Below are 17,289 nucleotides of genomic sequence, written 5' to 3'. Positions count from 1 at the left end.
CAACCACAGGCTCCTAGGGCTGTGGTATGCAGGAGAGACCGAGGAAGGAGGAAGGAGAAGCTAGGGAAGCTGTACAGCTGTGATAACCCTAGGCACTCCAGGGAAAGGTTAGGCTTTGGGACCTGCTGCATGAGGACAGCTCAGATTGTGGTTGAAGGCCAAGGGGTACACAGAGATGGGGAAAGTTAAGCTGATTGTCTGGAGTTATGGTTTTCACAAAGCCTGGCCCTTTGGGGCCTCTGCTCTCCCCAGTACCATCCCCTAGCTGAACATCTGTGAAGTCACACAATTAGCCAGATAGTAGAAAAAATACCTTTTTATATTAATTATTAGGAATAATCCATTCATTTAATGCAGGATATGTATAGGGGAAGGTTAGGTGCTGTCACGTGAATGAGGGGAAACGTGCAAGAGGAACTGTGGTAAGGAGGGGGATGGTCCCCCACTTTCCACAAACTACAAACAGCAACATGAACATAGAGAATCACGAATAAGAGGGTCCTCCCTCATGTCTCCCCCATCCTGTTCTTCCATGTGTTCCAATGTGGTCCCTAGAGGTGCCAGGGCATCTGGAAGTTCTGGGCAGGAAGTGGGGTGCAGTGTGTGGCCTCAAAATTGTGCAGATGCTTCCGAGCCTGAGGAAAGGGGGTGGGGCAAGTGGGTACAGAGCACCATAGGCAGCAGAAGCCATTGGACACCCTCCTCACTTCCCATCCTCCACCCTCCAAATTCACCACTCTATGAAAGCTGCCACTTCTATTGCTTACAAGGGATCCCCTGTCCCCAAACTCTATATGTGACCCCTTCCATTCAGTCCCCTTCCACTGCTTCTCACTGAGCTCACCAAAAACAGAGCCAGCTGCCGCCGTCCATCTGCACTCATGTCCTCCCCTGCAGAGAAGAGGCACTTAAACCTGGCCAGGTGCTTAGGTATTCAGCCCCTTCTTGGACTCTCCTCACTTGCCCTCCTTACCCACACTCCAGGGGAAGTCAGGCCCATGTTCTGCCTGGTAGGAACGGAGGACAGACAGACACCAGTCCTCTTCCACCTCCCATCGGCTATAAATAGAGGCTGTTCAGGGAGAGAAATGAAAACCTATAAGCAACCTGGCCTTATTAGGCCCCTGCCACAAGCCTTATCAGGTACCTCTTACCTTCTTCCAGCTGTGAGGAGGCCTCCAACCACTGCCTCACCACACGAAGGCCTTCCTCTGCCATCACACGAGGATACCTACAGAGAAGCACCAAGACAGGAGGTTAGGACTGATTTCACTTCACTCTTCACCCCAAAACTTCCCTCCCTCCCCATGCTAGTGTCTATCCCCATCTACCAGCTCTCACCGAAACTGCAGGAACTTCAGAAGGAGGTCATTGCCTCGGTTGGACATGATGTCTTCAGGAACCCTGAGGATGAGAAGAATTACTCTGGAGGGGCTGGAGGTTGGGAAGGAAGGATCTGAAAAGCTGTGTTTCTGGTAGGCAGAGGTGGCAGGGGCAACTTCTAGCCATCTCTGAGGTCTGGGGAGGGCAGAGGCTCTGAAGCACTCACGTCGTGGTGATGATCTCATCCTTGGTTCTCCGGATCAGTAGCACGGGGCCCTGGTACCTTCAGGACAGAGCAGCAGGGAAGGAAAGCTCAGATGGAGAAAAGTAACAACTTGTCTACCCCCATCCTAAGCTAGCCTTCACCCAGGAGTGAGGTCAGAATATTTAAAATGGGCATGGCAGTCAGGACATGGTGGTACATGCCTATAATCCAAGTGTCTGCAGAGGCTGAGGCAAGAGGATCACAAGTTTGAGGCCAGCCTTAGCAATTTAGTGAGGCCCTCGGCAAGTTAGTGAGACCCTGTCTCAAAAATAAAAACAAAGGGGGTGAGGCTGTAGCTCAGTGGCAGAGCACTTGCCTAGCATGTGTGAGGCACTGGGTTTGATCCTTAGTATCACATAAAAATAAACAAATAAAGGCATTCTGTCCATCTACAACTACAAAAACTAAAAAAATAAAATATAAAAAGGATGAGATGTAGCTCAGTGGTAGAGTGCCCTGGGTTCCATTCCCATAATTAAAGAAAGAAGAAAGAGAGAAAGAAAGGCAGGCAGGCATTGCTTAGTTTGATCTTGAGTGGGGGGAGCCCTGCTCTGCCAGGCCCTAATCCATTGACTGCCAGATCATGAGGAAGTTCAGGGTCTCAGGGGATTTGAGGTGTGACTGGGTGTGACAGGGTAACTCATGGGGCAGTGGCTATTTGCCAGCTTTCCATGTAGGGCTATTTTCAGTGTATTAATGCCCAACAGTGCTGTGGTATGGGTTGGTGGGTAATGGGGGTGAGTGAGATGCTGGACACTTGCCTGCCCTCACCTGCACAATTGTTCTGCATTGTTTAGATTGAGATGCTGCCTCACAGTCCTGGTCACCAGGCCCCCTAGAGTGGGATAAAGGTGAAGGAATAGCAGTGACAAAGACCTTGCCCAACAAGAGATCCCCACTGTTCACAGGAAAAAACTGAGCAGAAATAAGAGGGCTGAGCCTTCCTAATTCTTCCCACGCACACAAATGAAAACTATCTCCAGTTAGAATAGCTCCTAATTCCAGCCCACCCCTTCCCTGGAATGACAGTCCTGGGAGCTGCACTCACTCCAGCTGTCTGGCATGACCTTCAAAGCCAAGGGTACCAGGTCATCAAAGGAGGCATCCAGGATCACAGCACTTACATCTGGGTAGGACATAGCTGCCCATGTGGCTAGTAGCAGAACAAGAAAGAAGGCAAGGACTGAGAGATGCTCTTGCCTACCATACACACCCTCATCCCATGGGCCAACCCCACCCTAGCCAGGATGTTATCCCCTGGTCTTTCCTTAAACCCCACTTCACTTGGCCAGGGCACAATCTGGAGAAGAAGATATCCAAGTGCATGGAAAGACAGTAGGCAGAACATACTCTTTCCCTGAACTGCCCACCAAGGACCCTCGGCTACTTCAAGGAAGGAAGGAAAGGTGAAGTTTATACAACTAGATATCTACTCCTGGGCCCACCTAGAGATTTTTAACTCCTCCCTCTTCTTCCTTGAGCCTCTACCCCCATCCAGAGCCATTGGTGTATTTCCCCACCTCTCCTAGGTGGGGGGCATGAATGTGTCTACAGTGGCGTGTGGAAAGAAAACTGGTACCAGTGAAGCCACCAATGGACCAGGCGTAGATGATAATGTCCTGGGGCTGGAAACCCAGGCGGTGGATGGCAAACTGGACCACCACATCCATGGCGTTGGCTTCATTCTGAGGAAAAGGCACCCCCTGTAGGAGGAAGGGCAAAGGCAGGAGGGGGTCACACCAAAGGCCAGCTCACCTGCCACCTGCATCCTCCTAATATGGACCCTTCCTACAGCCACCCTGCAACAGAGAAGATGTGGAAGAAAAAGGTGGTGGGAGAGGACAATGTTTGAGATCCACTGCCTTTCAGCCAGCCCCCAACTGTGTGTGTGTGGGGGGGGGCAGCTCCCATGCTGCCTTCACATTTACAGCCTCCCAGCCCTCAGCATCTAGCCTCAGTGAATGGAAGGCCCCACAGAAATTGCATCCCATTTCTTCCCCTCCAGTAGCTCACCAGAATTAATTCTGGAAAAGAAAGGGATTGCAAAGAGGGTCTCACCGTGCTTCCAGCAAAGCCAGGATGATTCCAGCCCAGGACTGAATATCCAGCTGTAACACAAGGGGAGAAGGGACTGAAACCTCATGGTCCATGCCCCTCTCTGTCCTTGAGGGAAAGACAGCAGAAGTACCCTCCAAACTCAGAGGCAAATTGCTCCATGCCTTCCCAGGATAAGGAGATGATGCCAAAGACTCTGAGGCAGCAGAAGGGAAAGATATATGACTGTGTGGTGGAACAGAATGAAGAGCATAATAAAGGTAGCGGATACGGAAAAGGGGAACAATATATGATTCTCAAAACAAATGGGGAGTGGACTTTTCCCCCAAAGTGAGAGACTGAGACCTCACTCTGAGAAAGTAAAGGTTAGTTCTGGGAAGATCAGAGCAGTGTGAGCGGTAGGTATATTCCAGTCCAAAGAGCAGAAATAAGAGGGCTGAGCCATGGCCTACCTTCCAGGGGCGTGGAGACACAGCCCACCTCATAGAACCCGGCATTCCCCTCACAGCAGATCACCTAGGAAAGAGACAGAAAGGCAGGGCTCAGAGATCCACTGGAAATTCCCACATGAACAGGGAGGGCAGCCTGAGAAGAGCTGTGTAGGGAAGAGGAAAGGGAAGTTCTTATTCTTTTTTGAGGTGAATAAAAACTTATCATTCCACAAAGTCCATAAGATGAGAGGCAAAGTGACTACAAATGCTTGGCAAACTGGACCCTCAGAGGAAGATGACTCAAGTTGGATCGCTCCACCACCCAGTACAATGTCCATTTTCCCTTGGGAGGCCACCAGGTAGGTTGCTCTTAGGAGAGGATGGGATTATGGATCACACAAGCACACTGGAAACTGAACCCAAAGCCTCACAAATGCTCTATCACTGAGCTACACTCCCAGAGCCTGAATTTTCTTTCCTTCATAGCTTTTGGTCTGTTTTGTACCTGTCCCTGTTTTGTGGCATGCCTACTGCTTTCCTTCTCCTTCTCCTTCATTGGGCTTTAATCTTTTAATTAGATAAACTCTAGTTCCATGGTGTCCCAAGTTGAAGCCCGGAGATGGTGGGTCCTGCATGAACTCCCATAGCAGGCAGAGTTAGCCCTAGAACCTAACTCCTAGATTCCTGGGTCAGTGCTCTTTCCAGAGCTCCTTCATGGAAGCAGGAGACTTTGGAGCCAGGCTGCCTGAATCCACATACAATGCTACCACTTACTAACTGTATGAGCTAGGAAAGTTATTCTGTGCCTCAGTTTCATCATCTATAAAAATGGGCTAACGTGAATAGTACCTATCTCACAGGATTGTTAAGAAGATTACAATATATGTCTTACATGGAATAAATGTTCTTGGTGGTGACAACTATGATAATTATTTTTTGAACTTGTATTTCCCTGTCTTAGGGTTTTTCTATAGAGGGCTTTAGGGTACAGCTTGGATTATTCCCCACTCTGATGCCATAGGGAAAGTCTGTATGACTGGGGTCCCCTGAGCCTCTACTGCCCTCCCCGCACACCACCTTTGGTCCCTGTGGTCTCTCACCAGCTTCTGTCCCTGGGGCTCAGCTGTCCCCCGCCGATCCACAAACATGGTGTCAATCTCATTGCCATCACAGGCCAGCAGCTTTGCCCGGCGGCCATTACACTAGGAAGATGTAATGGCCAGGTTGTGAGGAGCAAGAGGCTACATCTCTGGGGAAGAGAAGGGCCAGCAGGGGGCAAGACAGGGGGCCTCACCTCTTCCACCAACCGGGCCTGGCCCTGGAGCAGCACAGGCATGAGGGCCTTCTGGAGCAGGTATACAGAGCCTGGATATAGCATCCGGCGCCCCAAAGTGTGTGCCACCAGGTAGCTGTAGGAAACATGGATTAATGAACCCCAAGTCCCCAGTGGGGCCTGGATATTGACTCAGCTCTAGCATTGTCAGAATGGTGAGCCTGCTTCACCACTGACCTTCACAGCTTCACAATCCTCTTTCAGGACTTAATGAAATAATATATGTGCTAGGTTGGTGTTTTTGAAACTTTTTTTTAACTGCAAGAATTGTAAATATATACATTTTCTACTGTGGCCCACTGTATACATATATACACAGATGCTCAACTTATAAGGTGGTTACAGCCCAACAAAATCATTGTAAATTGAAAATATCACTGTTAAAAACACATCTAAGGGCTGGGGATGTGGCTCAAGTGGTAATGCGCTCGACTGGCATGCGCGGGGCGCTGGGTTCGATCCTCAGCACCACATAAAAATAAAGATGTTGTGTCCACTGAAAACTAAAAAATAAATATTAAAAAAATTCTCTCTCTCTTTAAAAAAAAAAAAAAAAAAGATTGACTAGTGGGTCAAAATCCATAGTTTGAAAGACATCAAACTAGACCACAAACTCCATCAGGGCAGGGACCTGGCTATTTTGTATAATGCAATATGCCCAGTACTTGCCACATAGGAGGTACCTAAAGCACTGTAGAGTAGGCGCTTAATAAATAATTATTGAACAAACTTTCTAATCTAGACAGATAAGATATGGTAGGTGCTATTCCTGAAAAAGATGATTGACAATTTCCAGTTAACCTTGAAGTTGGACAGCCCCAGAATGTCTCACAAACTCTCTAGCATCCCCTTCAAAACCTCAAATCTGAGGGGTTGGGGATAAGGGTCAGTGGTAAAGCGCTTTCCTGGCAGGCGTGAGGCCTCTCAAGTACCTCAAAAACAAGTCCTCAAATCTGGCTTGCCCATCTACTGATCAGCACACTGTCAACAATCAACCCCTTAGTCCAACCCCTTCCTTAGTATTCTAGAAAATGCCCCATCTCCCCACTAAAGAAAATGCCCAGCATCTGCTTTGCTGTAAGATATGAGTGGTTGCTGTTGTTATTCTGTCATCAATAAACTAAGACTTACTTGGCACAGGCACCCAGGCAAGGTATGAATCTTTCAGAAATGTTATCCTACTTATTCTCCCCAACAACTCTATAAGGCAGGCTACTCACAGATGCAGAAACTGAGGCACAGTGGGGCCAAGGGCCAGGGTGGAAGAACCAAGGAACGAAGCAGCCAGGATGGTTACACAGAAGTGCACTAGAGCCTGCTCCAGCTACAGATGATGTGTTTCCTTTCCACCCCCAACCCCACTGTTCCTTCTCAGTCACACTGAAAGAGCTTTAGTGTCAGACAGAGCTGTGTTAATATCCCAGTTCTTCACCTGTGAGATTTTGGTCCTCTCTGAGTATTTTCTTCACACATAATGTGGATAAAAACTTCTTCACTACAAATGATACACACAAGCACTTGGCCCTAGGCCCAATCAATAAATGACAGCCATTTTATGATGGAGTACCAGTCCTAGGATCCTTACCCCATGTCCTCTCCACCCTGCTGGCCTCCCTCCCGCATCATGTCCCACCTGGTGATCTGACAAGGCAGTTTCTTAACACGATTGAGGAGGGTGTCTGCTGTTCCCCTGTGTAGGGGCTCTGGGCGAAGTAGGGCCACACCCCGGCGGGAAGGGCCCCCTCGAGACTCCTTCCTGAGAAACAGAAAGAAGTAAGGGAAGATAGGGTCAAGAAAAGAAAGCTGGATATCTGAGGTCCAGAGAAAGGTGGGGGTCTAGGAATGAGAAGGTGGCACTAGAAGACAGGCACTGGGACCTGAGAGGGGATGGAGGGCAGGGACAAGCAGTACAGGGATTATCTGAGACAGTTCCAAGGAAGGGATAGAGTAAGAGGACTGGGGGTCTCACCGACTACTGGGTTCTTCCCAGTGGAAGTCAATTGGCCAGCTCCTGAAGTCAAAGTTGTAGTTGGCAAGCTGCCTCTGTGGTGAGCAGGGTATGAAAGAGTTGGAGAGGAAAAGGGGGATTCAGAACTGAGGGTGGGTGGTCCCCATCCACCCTCAACATCCTTGTCATCCACAGGCCTGGCCTCCACACGTCACAGGAGACCAAGTGGAGGTCAGCACCCTCCAAGTTCTCAGATGGAAACTCTACTATGACTAGAACAATTGGGAAATACAGGTGTCTTATTTGAGCATCAGTGCTGACCCATCTTCCCTCTTCCAGACAAGGAAACTAACTTTTCTTTTTAAAGAATCTAAGACTGACCCACCCCTAGCAGGTGCTTCAGATATAGAGAGTGGGGGCCCATTGGCTGGTCACATTCCCTTCTCTACCTGGATGCCTTAAATGGTGCCATCTTGGTGGCTCATAAATCCCCCAGCAGATCAAACTGATGGTCTCATGGCTGAGTGTCAGGAGGGAAGTCACCACAGTGGGCTCTATTCTGGAAAAAAAGCTCTGACTATTCCATTCACACAGCCAGCTCCCTCTCTTCGACTCCTGAAGCCAGGGGCCAGTTCTGCTACACAGACCATCTGTGCCTCTGGTCACCCTGCTGTGTTAGCCCACATGCTTTCTGCGGGCAATGGGAGCTGCATCTTCATGCTGTACTGTGTTCCTCCCCCACCCCCAGAGCTCCGGCTCTCTATTTTGAGGAGGTTTTTTTTTCCTCCTGTCAGAGAAATTTTTGATATTTTCAAAAATAACTTGACTAAGAGAGAGCAATATAAAAATTGTACAAAAATATAAATGACAAAACAAAACAAAATGAAGAAAAGCCAATTTCAGCCAGGCTTTGTTCAGATCTGCTCTCAAATCTAGACTCAGCCACTTCCTTGCTCTGTGACTCTGCACAAGTCACTTAACCTCTCTCTTTGCCTATGTTTCTTCAGATATACAAATGAGGGTAATTATGCTACCTCACACAGCTGTTATGAGAATTAGAAAGGACATATGCATTATGCAAAATGTCTCAGAACAGTGGCAAGGTACAGAGCATTATTACACAGCTCCATAAATGGTGGTATGGAGTAATCATCAAGGCAATGATGGTAATCATAGCTATCTGATCCCAGAAACAGGAAGGAGCTTCATGGGGCCCCATAGCCCCTTCTCAAAGATAATCACACTCCAGCACTGGCAAACCTGGCACAACTTCAAGGACACTGTGCCCTGGCTTTTCTGCCTCCTGGAGCCACGCTGTGCTCTCGGGCACAGGAGTGGCTATGCCTGTCCATCTTGTCCCATCCCCAAACAAAGCTAGCATGGTGTTCAATGCATACAACAAAAACAAATATTTATAGAACTGAGTTGCTGTGATAGAAAACTCTCCCAAGAAACATTATGGAGGGCTGGGGATGTAGCTCAGTAGTACAAGCGCTTGCCTAACATCTCTGAGATGCTGAATTTAATCCCCAGTACTGCAAAAAAAAAAAAAAAGAAGAAGAAGAAGAAGAAAGAAATATTATGAATGTTTCTACCTTTAGACAATTCTTGTGGATTGAAAGTGGAGAGGAAGAGGGTTGTTCTAACAGAATATTCATAAGAAGTGATAGCGAGGACAGTTCATTTATGGAGTAGGGAAAGGACACAGCAATATATGCAGGCAAAGACCCAGTGTGGTGGGTGGCAAAGCACACCACCTCCTCCTGGCAGAAGCTGGTGCCTGGAGCTCTGGGGGCAGCTGAGGAAGCTGCTAGCAGGGTATGTTGTCTGACACCTTTCCTAGAACTTCTCACCTTATTTTCTGCAGACTGGTTCCGATGTGTTGCTTCTAAGATGGTGATAAACTGCCGGTATTGGGGGTTGGTCCAGCGGCCAATGCCTGGCAGAGAGAGGACAGGAAGTAGTTTATTGGGAAAACAAGGAAGGAAGATGTCTTGGTCTTAGGGAGAGATGGGTAAGAAGGCCCTGGAAGGAAAGGTAAGAGAAAAAGGAACTGAGAGCCTACAATGTCGGGAAACAGACCTTCCTCCTTCTTCCACATCCAGCAAAAGGCTAAAGAATTCTTCAATTCCTTAGCTTCTTCAGTTTGTCTATTTTTTTCTTTCAGTGCTGGAGATTCATTTTGTTTCTTTATAGACTAGCTAGCTTCCATCTTTCAGAATGTTCATTCTCCTTGGTCTTAAAACACTGTCACCCAACCTTACTCTTCCCTTTTGCTAACATCAGGATTCCTGACTTTTCCCTTCCAGACTTCTCCAGTGCTTGCTTTCTGTATGTTCTAACCCTTGCCATCTGGCTTCACACTCTCTTGCCCTTGCCCATAATTATCTAATCACTGAATCTATGTACCCTTCCTCTGTCCTTATTCTCTTCAATTGCTCCACTCAGCATTCTTCCTGTCCCTCCAGATTCCTTCTTCCATTGCTTCCTGGGCTTGCCCTAGCTTCCTTAGGATTCCCACACTGCCTCTCTCCTGCCTCTTTTCTCCTTCCCATTGGGAAGGGCAGCAATTCTCAGTGCTGACTCCTCTCCCCCTTCAGGATCACATCCACTCTCCCTTACTGCTGAGAAATATCAAATCCCAACTTTTCTCCTTACTGCTCACTGACCTGGCAGGTGTTGTATGCCAGGGACTGTTCCACCCAGGGGAGACAGGCAGGAAATGAGATGCATAGCTCCCTGCTTCACAGAGCTGGCATTCTGATGGGGTGAGGTGGAACCGGGAAAAGTCAATAAACTTTTAAAAAAATTGTCAGAATGGTCTAAGTGCTACAACAACAATAAAACCAGAATGAACTAGAACTTTTTCAAGGGTAATGCCCCTGAACAATATGACAATGAGAAAAGAAGCAAGATACAGAATGATTTGTATGGAGCAATGCCACCTATGCCAAAAATGTAAAATGCACAAAATCACACTGTATTGTTTACAGATTCTTACCATATTTCATAGATTCTAAGAAGAATTGTTTTAACATTTGAAAACTCTAAAATTAATATACATTTTTCAATGAATGTTAGCTTAGATTTGATAAAAGAAGGTATATTATTCATAAAAGTACAAAAATATGGACCAGATCATAGTCCACCAGATGAACTATGATTATTTCTGGGCAAAGAGGAAGTGGGGCTGGGAGGATTCCAATGGCAAATACAAGTCCACTGTAATGCTTTGATATTTTATTAACAAAAGTAACAGACCAGGGTTGAGATTCTGGCTCAGTGGTAGAGCACTTGCCTAGCACATGTGAGGCGATGGGTTCGATCCTCAGCAACACATAAAAATGAATAAATAAAATAAAGATTAAAAAAAAAAAGGTAATAAACTGGGTGTGGTGGTGCACGCCTGTAATCCCAGTGGTTTGGGAGGCTGGGGCAGGAACTTCAAGAGTTCAAAGCCAACCTCAGCAGCAGTGAGGCACTAAGCAACTCAGTGAGACCCTGTCTCTAAATCAAATACAAAAAGGGCTGGGGATGTGTCTCAGTGGTTGAGTGCCCCTGAGCTTAATCCCTGGTACCCGCCTCCCCAAAAAAGGTAACCAAGGCAAATAGCAAAAAACACAAGCATTGTAATATTTAAAATATTTTGTTCTCTAGATTTTTGGTTTTTTTCTAAATTAAAAATAAATAAAAAAATAAGATGAAACTTGAGTAGTATAAGCTACTTTTGAGACAAGTGGTCAGGAAAAGTCACTCAGAGGAGGGAGCCCAGCCAAACAGAAATCAGGGGTAAGAATGCCTCAGGCAGGGGGCCCTCTCCTGAGTGACCCCAACTGTAACCATCCAGCCCCAACCCCACATCTCCACTCTGAAGCATCTCCCTCACCTGTTGGTCATTAATATGTACCCACCAAGTCTCAATGATTTGTTTTGCCGTTTTGTTTTGTTTTTTACTAATAAGATGTAACATATATACATAAAACACACATTCAGATTAAAAAATGCAAAGCAAGTGAGGTGTGGTGGCACACACCTATAATCCCAGCTACTCAAGAGACTGAGGCCAGCTGGGTAACTTAAAAAGATGCTATCTTAAAATAAAAGATAAAAAGGGCTAGGGATGTAGCTCAGTGGTCTAACACTCCTGGATATCCCCCCGCAAAAAAAAAAAAAAAAAGACCCTACAAAGTAAACATTGATGTGACTATCACCCAGTTCAAGATAAAGAGAGCCACTTCCAGTCAGGAGTCTTCCCATCCTGTATTCCTCCACCCCAGGGAATCATTCACCTTACTTTCAAAATAAGCATGCCCTTGTTCTTTTGAGTGACTTATCACATACATAAGTATTCCTTTTAAATTTTATATAAGTGAAAACATACTACATACATCAAATCGTGGTGCACTTCTTCCACTTCATATGTTTGTAAGATTCATCTGCAGTAAGTGTAGATATAGTTTGTTCATTTGCATTGCTGTGTAGTGTTCTATGGTTATACCATAAAGTATTATTTATCCATCCTATATGTCATGACCATTGGAGGTGTTTCCAATAGGATTATTATAAATGATGCATGCTATATTCTTATTTATACTTGTGCAGGAATTTCTCTAGCTCCTTAGGGAAAAGATTGTGCTTTAGACCATCCATGGTTATTCCCCCTCAGGACCCAGCACCAAACTGTATTCGCAAAAATAACTTAGTATTTACCCAGTGATGGATAAATCCAAACTAGGCTTCCTCTCCACCTACCTCGGAGGCAGGCCACGCCTGCCAGTAGCAGCAGCAATGTCCCAGCATAGTGAGAAAACGGTACCACTTTGGACAAACTCAAGTAACCTGGGAGGGGAGAGGGATGATATGAGAAGCTCTCCACAGTGCTCCTCAGCTCTTCTTCCCCACTAGCCCCCAATCTCCCCCAACACCTCTCTTTGGAATAGCCACACCCTGAGAGGAAGAATATATGCCTGATGGAAGAGGGAAGCCAAGCCATCCTCACAGGTTCTCTTTCCTCTTTAGGGGGGTGGTTCACCTGCCAACAACCTGCCCATTTCCTACCCCACCACCTTTGAAACCACACTGACCTTTCCTGTACAAGTAGAAGAAGGCGAAGGGAGAGGAGTAATAAGAGATGGACCAGAAGACTGAAGCCTGCAGCAGAGAGATAGGGACAAGCAATCAATATACTCACATGCACACATGCATACAGGTCTACCATTTCCAGGCCTGGACTCTGAGCAAGGTAGATAACCTGAGGAATATCATATCAAGTATCTATTCTGTGGATGACATCATGCACACAGAAAGTGCTTAATATTTGTTGAAAGGTAGGGCATCATAGCATAATGCAGGCTGGGAAAACTAGGTGCAGATTCTATTTTATTCCTCTAATCATTCCCAGACAAAATCTCATCACATTTAAAGACCAGTCTCTAAATACTCCAGTTAATCAAGTCTTTTCAATTTGCCCTGCTCAGGACAGTCCCTGGCCTGGTCCCCAGGGACCAGAGATGCACAAACGTCACCATAGGAACCCTGCCAAAGAGAACAGCTGTCTCTGCAGCCAAAGAGGTTAGTTGCCAGGGAGGACAGGTCACAGGGGACTGCAGGACTTAGCACCTGCAGATGGTCCCAAGAGTAAACATGTTTTCCTCAGGGTTTAGGCTTCCCCAGAGAAAGTTTTGCTTCATACAAAGGGGAGTGCCAACTGTACACGCTTGAGAGTGTGTCTGTGTGTGTGTGTTGGAAAGGTCTGCAGCAAAGCTCAGAGCACCCTCAACCCCCAGGGGCACTGCTTTCTCCCAGGCCTGGGGAAGAGTAAGTTCAAGAGGGCAGCTGGGTCTGAAAAGATGCAGTGAATAGCAGATACTGGGGTAGACATACCAGTGCCAGGATGCTGTCCGCATGTTTCTCCAGGGCACGGGGCTGATAGTATGTATCCTGCCAAAATAGATGGCCCCATTAAGGACCCTGACCATTAAAAAGTCTTACCTCTTCCCTTTCAAAAGCCCTAATATGCATCCTTTGGTTCTAGCCTGCTTGGCTATTTCTCTTGAGACACTCCTAGCCTCTACAAAAGACTTTCTTCCCCACCCCCACCCTGAACATGATTTCCCATCCTTGACCATGAGAACAAGCTCAGGGTGCTGGACTTATAAGCAAAAGTGAAAGCAGTATTGGGCAACTTTTGCTTCTTTTTCACAACCCAGTTGCAAATGGGTTGAGCATGTCCCTACAGGGAGCAGGGTTAGTGAGAAGAAAGGAAAGACACCATGACAATTCTAAGAGGGAAAGAAGAGCAACAGAAATAAGAGTAGGTTGATTAAGAAAGAATGTGGGGCTGGGGATGTGGCTCAGTGGTAGAGCACTCGCCCAGCAGGTGCGAGACCCTGGGTTCGATCCTCTGTACCACATAAAAATAAATAAAATAATGGTATTATGTCCAACTACAACTAAAAAATAAAATATTTAAAAAGAAAAGAAAGAATGTGGCTAGGAGTGGGCAGTTTGTAGAGGTTAGTAAACATAACTTGAGACTAACAATAAAAGGAAGAGAATAGGGGAATAGCCTATCACTACCCGCAGATTTCGTAAATGCAATGACCCTGGGGTCTCCAGGCTAGGTTTGGAGGGTGTGTGTGTTGGGGGAAGAACGGCAGATACATGATAGGCAGATACATGATGCGCAGAAGTCATTTTGAAACTCAATGCCAGGTTAAAGGGAAAAATAAACAAAGCCCGGAGAGGCACCAAAGGAAACCGAAGAAGAAATTGGGAGTATGACGGCAAAATCCACCGGATCCCCAATCGCACAGGGTCTCTTGCAGGACTTGAGACCCAAGTGGGGCCGGCATGAACCATGACAGATGGGGTGGGGGGGGGATGCGGGGAGGAAAAAGCAAAGACTGGTAGTGGAATGAGAAAGCAGTGCTCAAACAACGATGAAGAGAGAAGGCGGGTAGTCCATAGGCGTGACTTGAACCCTGGAAACACAAACAGCGCAGACTTTTCGGACAACCGGCTTGACAAGCAGACTCCCCTTATTTCCAACAGTGGGCACTTCTGGGGAGCAAAGGCCGTAAAAGGTTTGGGCTGTACCATGTTCTTGACCAGGGAGGAACTCGACTCACCCAGGAGCTGGTAGGGGGATTAGTGACTGAAGTTGGAGTCTCAGGGACGCTGGATGGGGCCCTTTCTGAGTCCCTCTCCCGGTAGATTTTGTAGAGCCGGGGGCCGAGGACGCAGCTCAGTAGCTTCGCCATGGCCCCGGCTCGGGCCGCTGCTCTTCCAGCAGCAGGTCCCCCTACTGGCCCCGCCCTCCCCTGCCTCTGAGGTGTTGCGTGCCCTTGACGTCAACACGTACCGGCTCCGCCTCGTGCCGAGTCGGGACTTTCTCAGCGCTTACTGGGAAGGGTTTCGCGCTGTTGGACCTACGGGTACAGCAATGGTCAGAAATTAATAGGAAGCGTTTGCAACGGGGAAAGTTAGAAAATTGTCCGGAATTGTTAAATCATTCTTTCTATTTTCTAATATGAACAGACTCTAGAGTGATAGCAGAAACCCTGGAGAAGATTAGGAGTACTTGCCGGCCTTGTGGCACACATCTGTAATCCCAACAAGTTAGGACACCGAGGCAGGATCGCAAGTTCAAGACTAACCTCAGGAATTTAGGGAGGCCTTAGTAATTTGGCGAGACCCCGTATCAAAATAAGTAAGTAAATAAAAGGAGCTGGGGATGTAGTTCAGTGGTAAAGTGCTCCTGGGTTCAGTCCCTAGTGCCAGTAACTAACTAAACACAAGATTAGGAGCACTTGACAAGAGCTATAAAAAAGATAAGGTGTCTAGCAGTATAGGTAATAAAAGAAATGCTAGATTTTTATGAGAAAAAAAATATTAAAAAGTTATTGAAGTCTGGATTGTAGCTCAGTGGTGAAGCACTTGCCTAGCATGTATGAGGCACTGGGTTAAAATCTCAGCACCACATATAAATAAATAAAATAAAGGTCCATTTACAACTAAAAAAAATATTTAAAAACAAAGTTATTGAACTAGGTAAACAAAGGCTTAAGTAAATGAAGAGCCATAGGAGGATCATAGGAAAACAACATTGTTAAAGTATGTGTAATACTTGTTTTTTTTTTTTTTTAATGAATGAATTATCACTCTCAAGCATGGAGGAATTGCACAACAAACCATCATGTTCAGGGAAAGAAAGAAAACCACATAAGAAAAATAGAACATGATAGCATTGTATGAAAGTCAAAACCACATAAAATTTAATAATAAAACAAGTGAAAGACAAAGACCAAATTTAAAATAGTATACAGTATAAGGTAACTTTGACTGAAATGGTAATGTTCTCTTTCTTAACATATATACAGATTTGTTTTATTTTCATTGTATCATACACCTACATAATATATATACTCTAGTTTTTTATTGAAGTAAACACATATACAAAAAAAGGGATGGATGTGAATAATCTATGTATTCAGCACCCAAATCAAGAACAAATCATTATGGCACCCAGAAGAACCTCTGGATTCCTGCCAATTGCTACCTGCCCCCCCCCACCCCAAGATATTCCACTCTCTGAATTTCTCACCCACACATTTGTTTTCCATTTTTTTTACTGTATATAAATAAAAATCACACAATACATATTCTTTGTGTCTGACTTCTTTTACTCTGATGACACTTGTGAGATTCAACTTCATAGCAGGGCTGTGTTTGTTCTCTTTACTATCCAGTGTTCCATCCTGTAAATATACCACAGTTTGCCAGCAGCAGTGCCCCATACCTGTAATCCCAGCAACTTGGGAGGCTCAGGCAGGAGGATCGCAAGTTTGAGGCCAGCCTCAGCAACTTAGTAAGGCCCTAAGCAACTTAGTAAGACTCTGTCTCAAAATTTAAAAAAAAAAATTAATAAAAGGATGGGGATGTGACTCAATGGTAAAATCCCTCTGGGTTTAATCCCCTGTACCCACCCCCCCCAAAATATATATATATATCTCACAGTTTTAGCTTTTATATAGTTGTACCTCATATATAGTTTGGTATGAAGAATTTCATCAAAAATAATCAGCAAAAATAATTTAAATGCAGAATAAATTTGACAAAATTATGCTTGTGCATGTATAAATATACCATAGTGAATTCCACATTTATGTATATCTCTAAAGCACCAATCGATTAAATAGGGGCTGGGGTTGTAGTCAGTGGTAGAGCACTTGCCTAGCATGCGTGAGACACTGGGCTTGATCCTCAGCACCACATAAAAAAGTAAATAAATAAAGGTATTATGTCCATTTACAACTGAAATTTTTTTTAGATAATTACATAAATGAATGAAAGAAAGATCAATAGAGTAAGGAGAATAGGGAGAGGGAAAAGGGAAGGGAAGGGGGACACTGGGAACAGTAATGGAATAAATTAAAATCCATGCATGTATGACTTCATTTCATCAAAATGAATCCAACTATATGTATAACTATAATGCACCAACAAGAAAAAAAACATAATAATTTAAGGTCAGGTGCAGTGATGCATGCCTATAATCCCAGTTCCTTGAGAGGCTGAAGCAGGAGGATAGCAAATTCAAGGCCAGCCTGGGCAATTTAGGAAGACCCTGTCTCAAAATAAAAAAAAGGGCTGGATATAGCTCAATGGTAAAGTGATATTGGGTTCAATCTCCAGTACAGGGGAAAAAAAAAAAAAAACAGAAGAAGAGGAGGAGAAGGAGGGCGAAGGAGGAGGAGAAGGGGAAAATTTAAGGGGCTAGACTGTGGCTCAGCAGTAAAGCACTTGCCTAGCATGGCAAAGCTCTCAGTTTGATTCCCCAGCACCTCAAAAACACAAGCAGATAGTGGCAAAGCGCTTGCTTAGTATGCACAAAGCCCTGTTCAATCCCCAGTACAACAAAAATAAGGAAATT

General features: G+C 45.7%; 1 protein-coding gene across 2 annotated transcripts; it reads right to left on the bottom strand.

The window, feature by feature from the left end:
- Window positions 1–298: 298 nt before the first annotated feature.
- Abhd16a (abhydrolase domain containing 16A, phospholipase) lies at window positions 299–14,668 on the bottom strand. 2 transcript variants are annotated; one of them, XM_027921893.2, is made up of 20 exons: window positions 14,486–14,668; window positions 13,239–13,295; window positions 12,440–12,506; window positions 12,108–12,194; window positions 9,209–9,294; window positions 7,377–7,450; window positions 7,041–7,163; window positions 5,369–5,483; window positions 5,175–5,276; window positions 4,096–4,159; window positions 3,647–3,696; window positions 3,168–3,291; window positions 2,637–2,741; window positions 2,360–2,423; window positions 1,550–1,606; window positions 1,342–1,404; window positions 1,155–1,231; window positions 974–1,072; window positions 845–891; window positions 299–635 (listed from the first exon to the last, which is right to left on the bottom strand). In XM_027921893.2, the coding sequence occupies exons 1-20, from the start codon at window positions 14,615–14,617 to the stop codon at window positions 552–554; spliced, it is 1,677 nt and encodes a 558-aa protein (XP_027777694.1). In that variant the 5' UTR covers window positions 14,618–14,668; the 3' UTR covers window positions 299–551. The 2 variants fall into 2 exon arrangements, with proteins under 2 accessions (XP_027777694.1, XP_027777695.1); XM_027921894.1 differs by lacking the exon at window positions 12,440–12,506 and adding an exon at window positions 12,547–12,606 and having other exon boundaries at window positions 14,486–14,498.
- Window positions 14,669–17,289: the final 2,621 nt, after the last annotated feature.

Source organism: Marmota flaviventris, chromosome 6 (assembly GCF_047511675.1).
Source record: "Marmota flaviventris isolate mMarFla1 chromosome 6, mMarFla1.hap1, whole genome shotgun sequence".
Classification (NCBI taxonomy): domain Eukaryota; kingdom Metazoa; phylum Chordata; class Mammalia; order Rodentia; family Sciuridae; genus Marmota; species Marmota flaviventris.
Note: the sequence above shows the minus strand (reverse complement) of the source record. Positions and strands in the feature narration are given on the sequence as shown.

Bases quoted from the DNA above. Each gene is read 5' to 3' on its own strand.
- Abhd16a (XM_027921893.2), bottom strand. From the start codon at position 14,617: ATGGCGAAGCTACTGAGCTGCGTCCTCGGCCCCCGGCTCTACAAAATC. The intron at 5,484-7,040 runs GTGGGACATGAT...TGTTTCCTACAG, and splicing joins CTGCCTTGTCAGATCACCAG to CTACCTGGTGGCACACACTT. The intron at 636-844 runs GTGAGCTCAGTG...CCCTTTCCTCAG, and splicing joins GGCAGCTGGCTCTGTTTTTG to GCTCGGAAGCATCTGCACAA.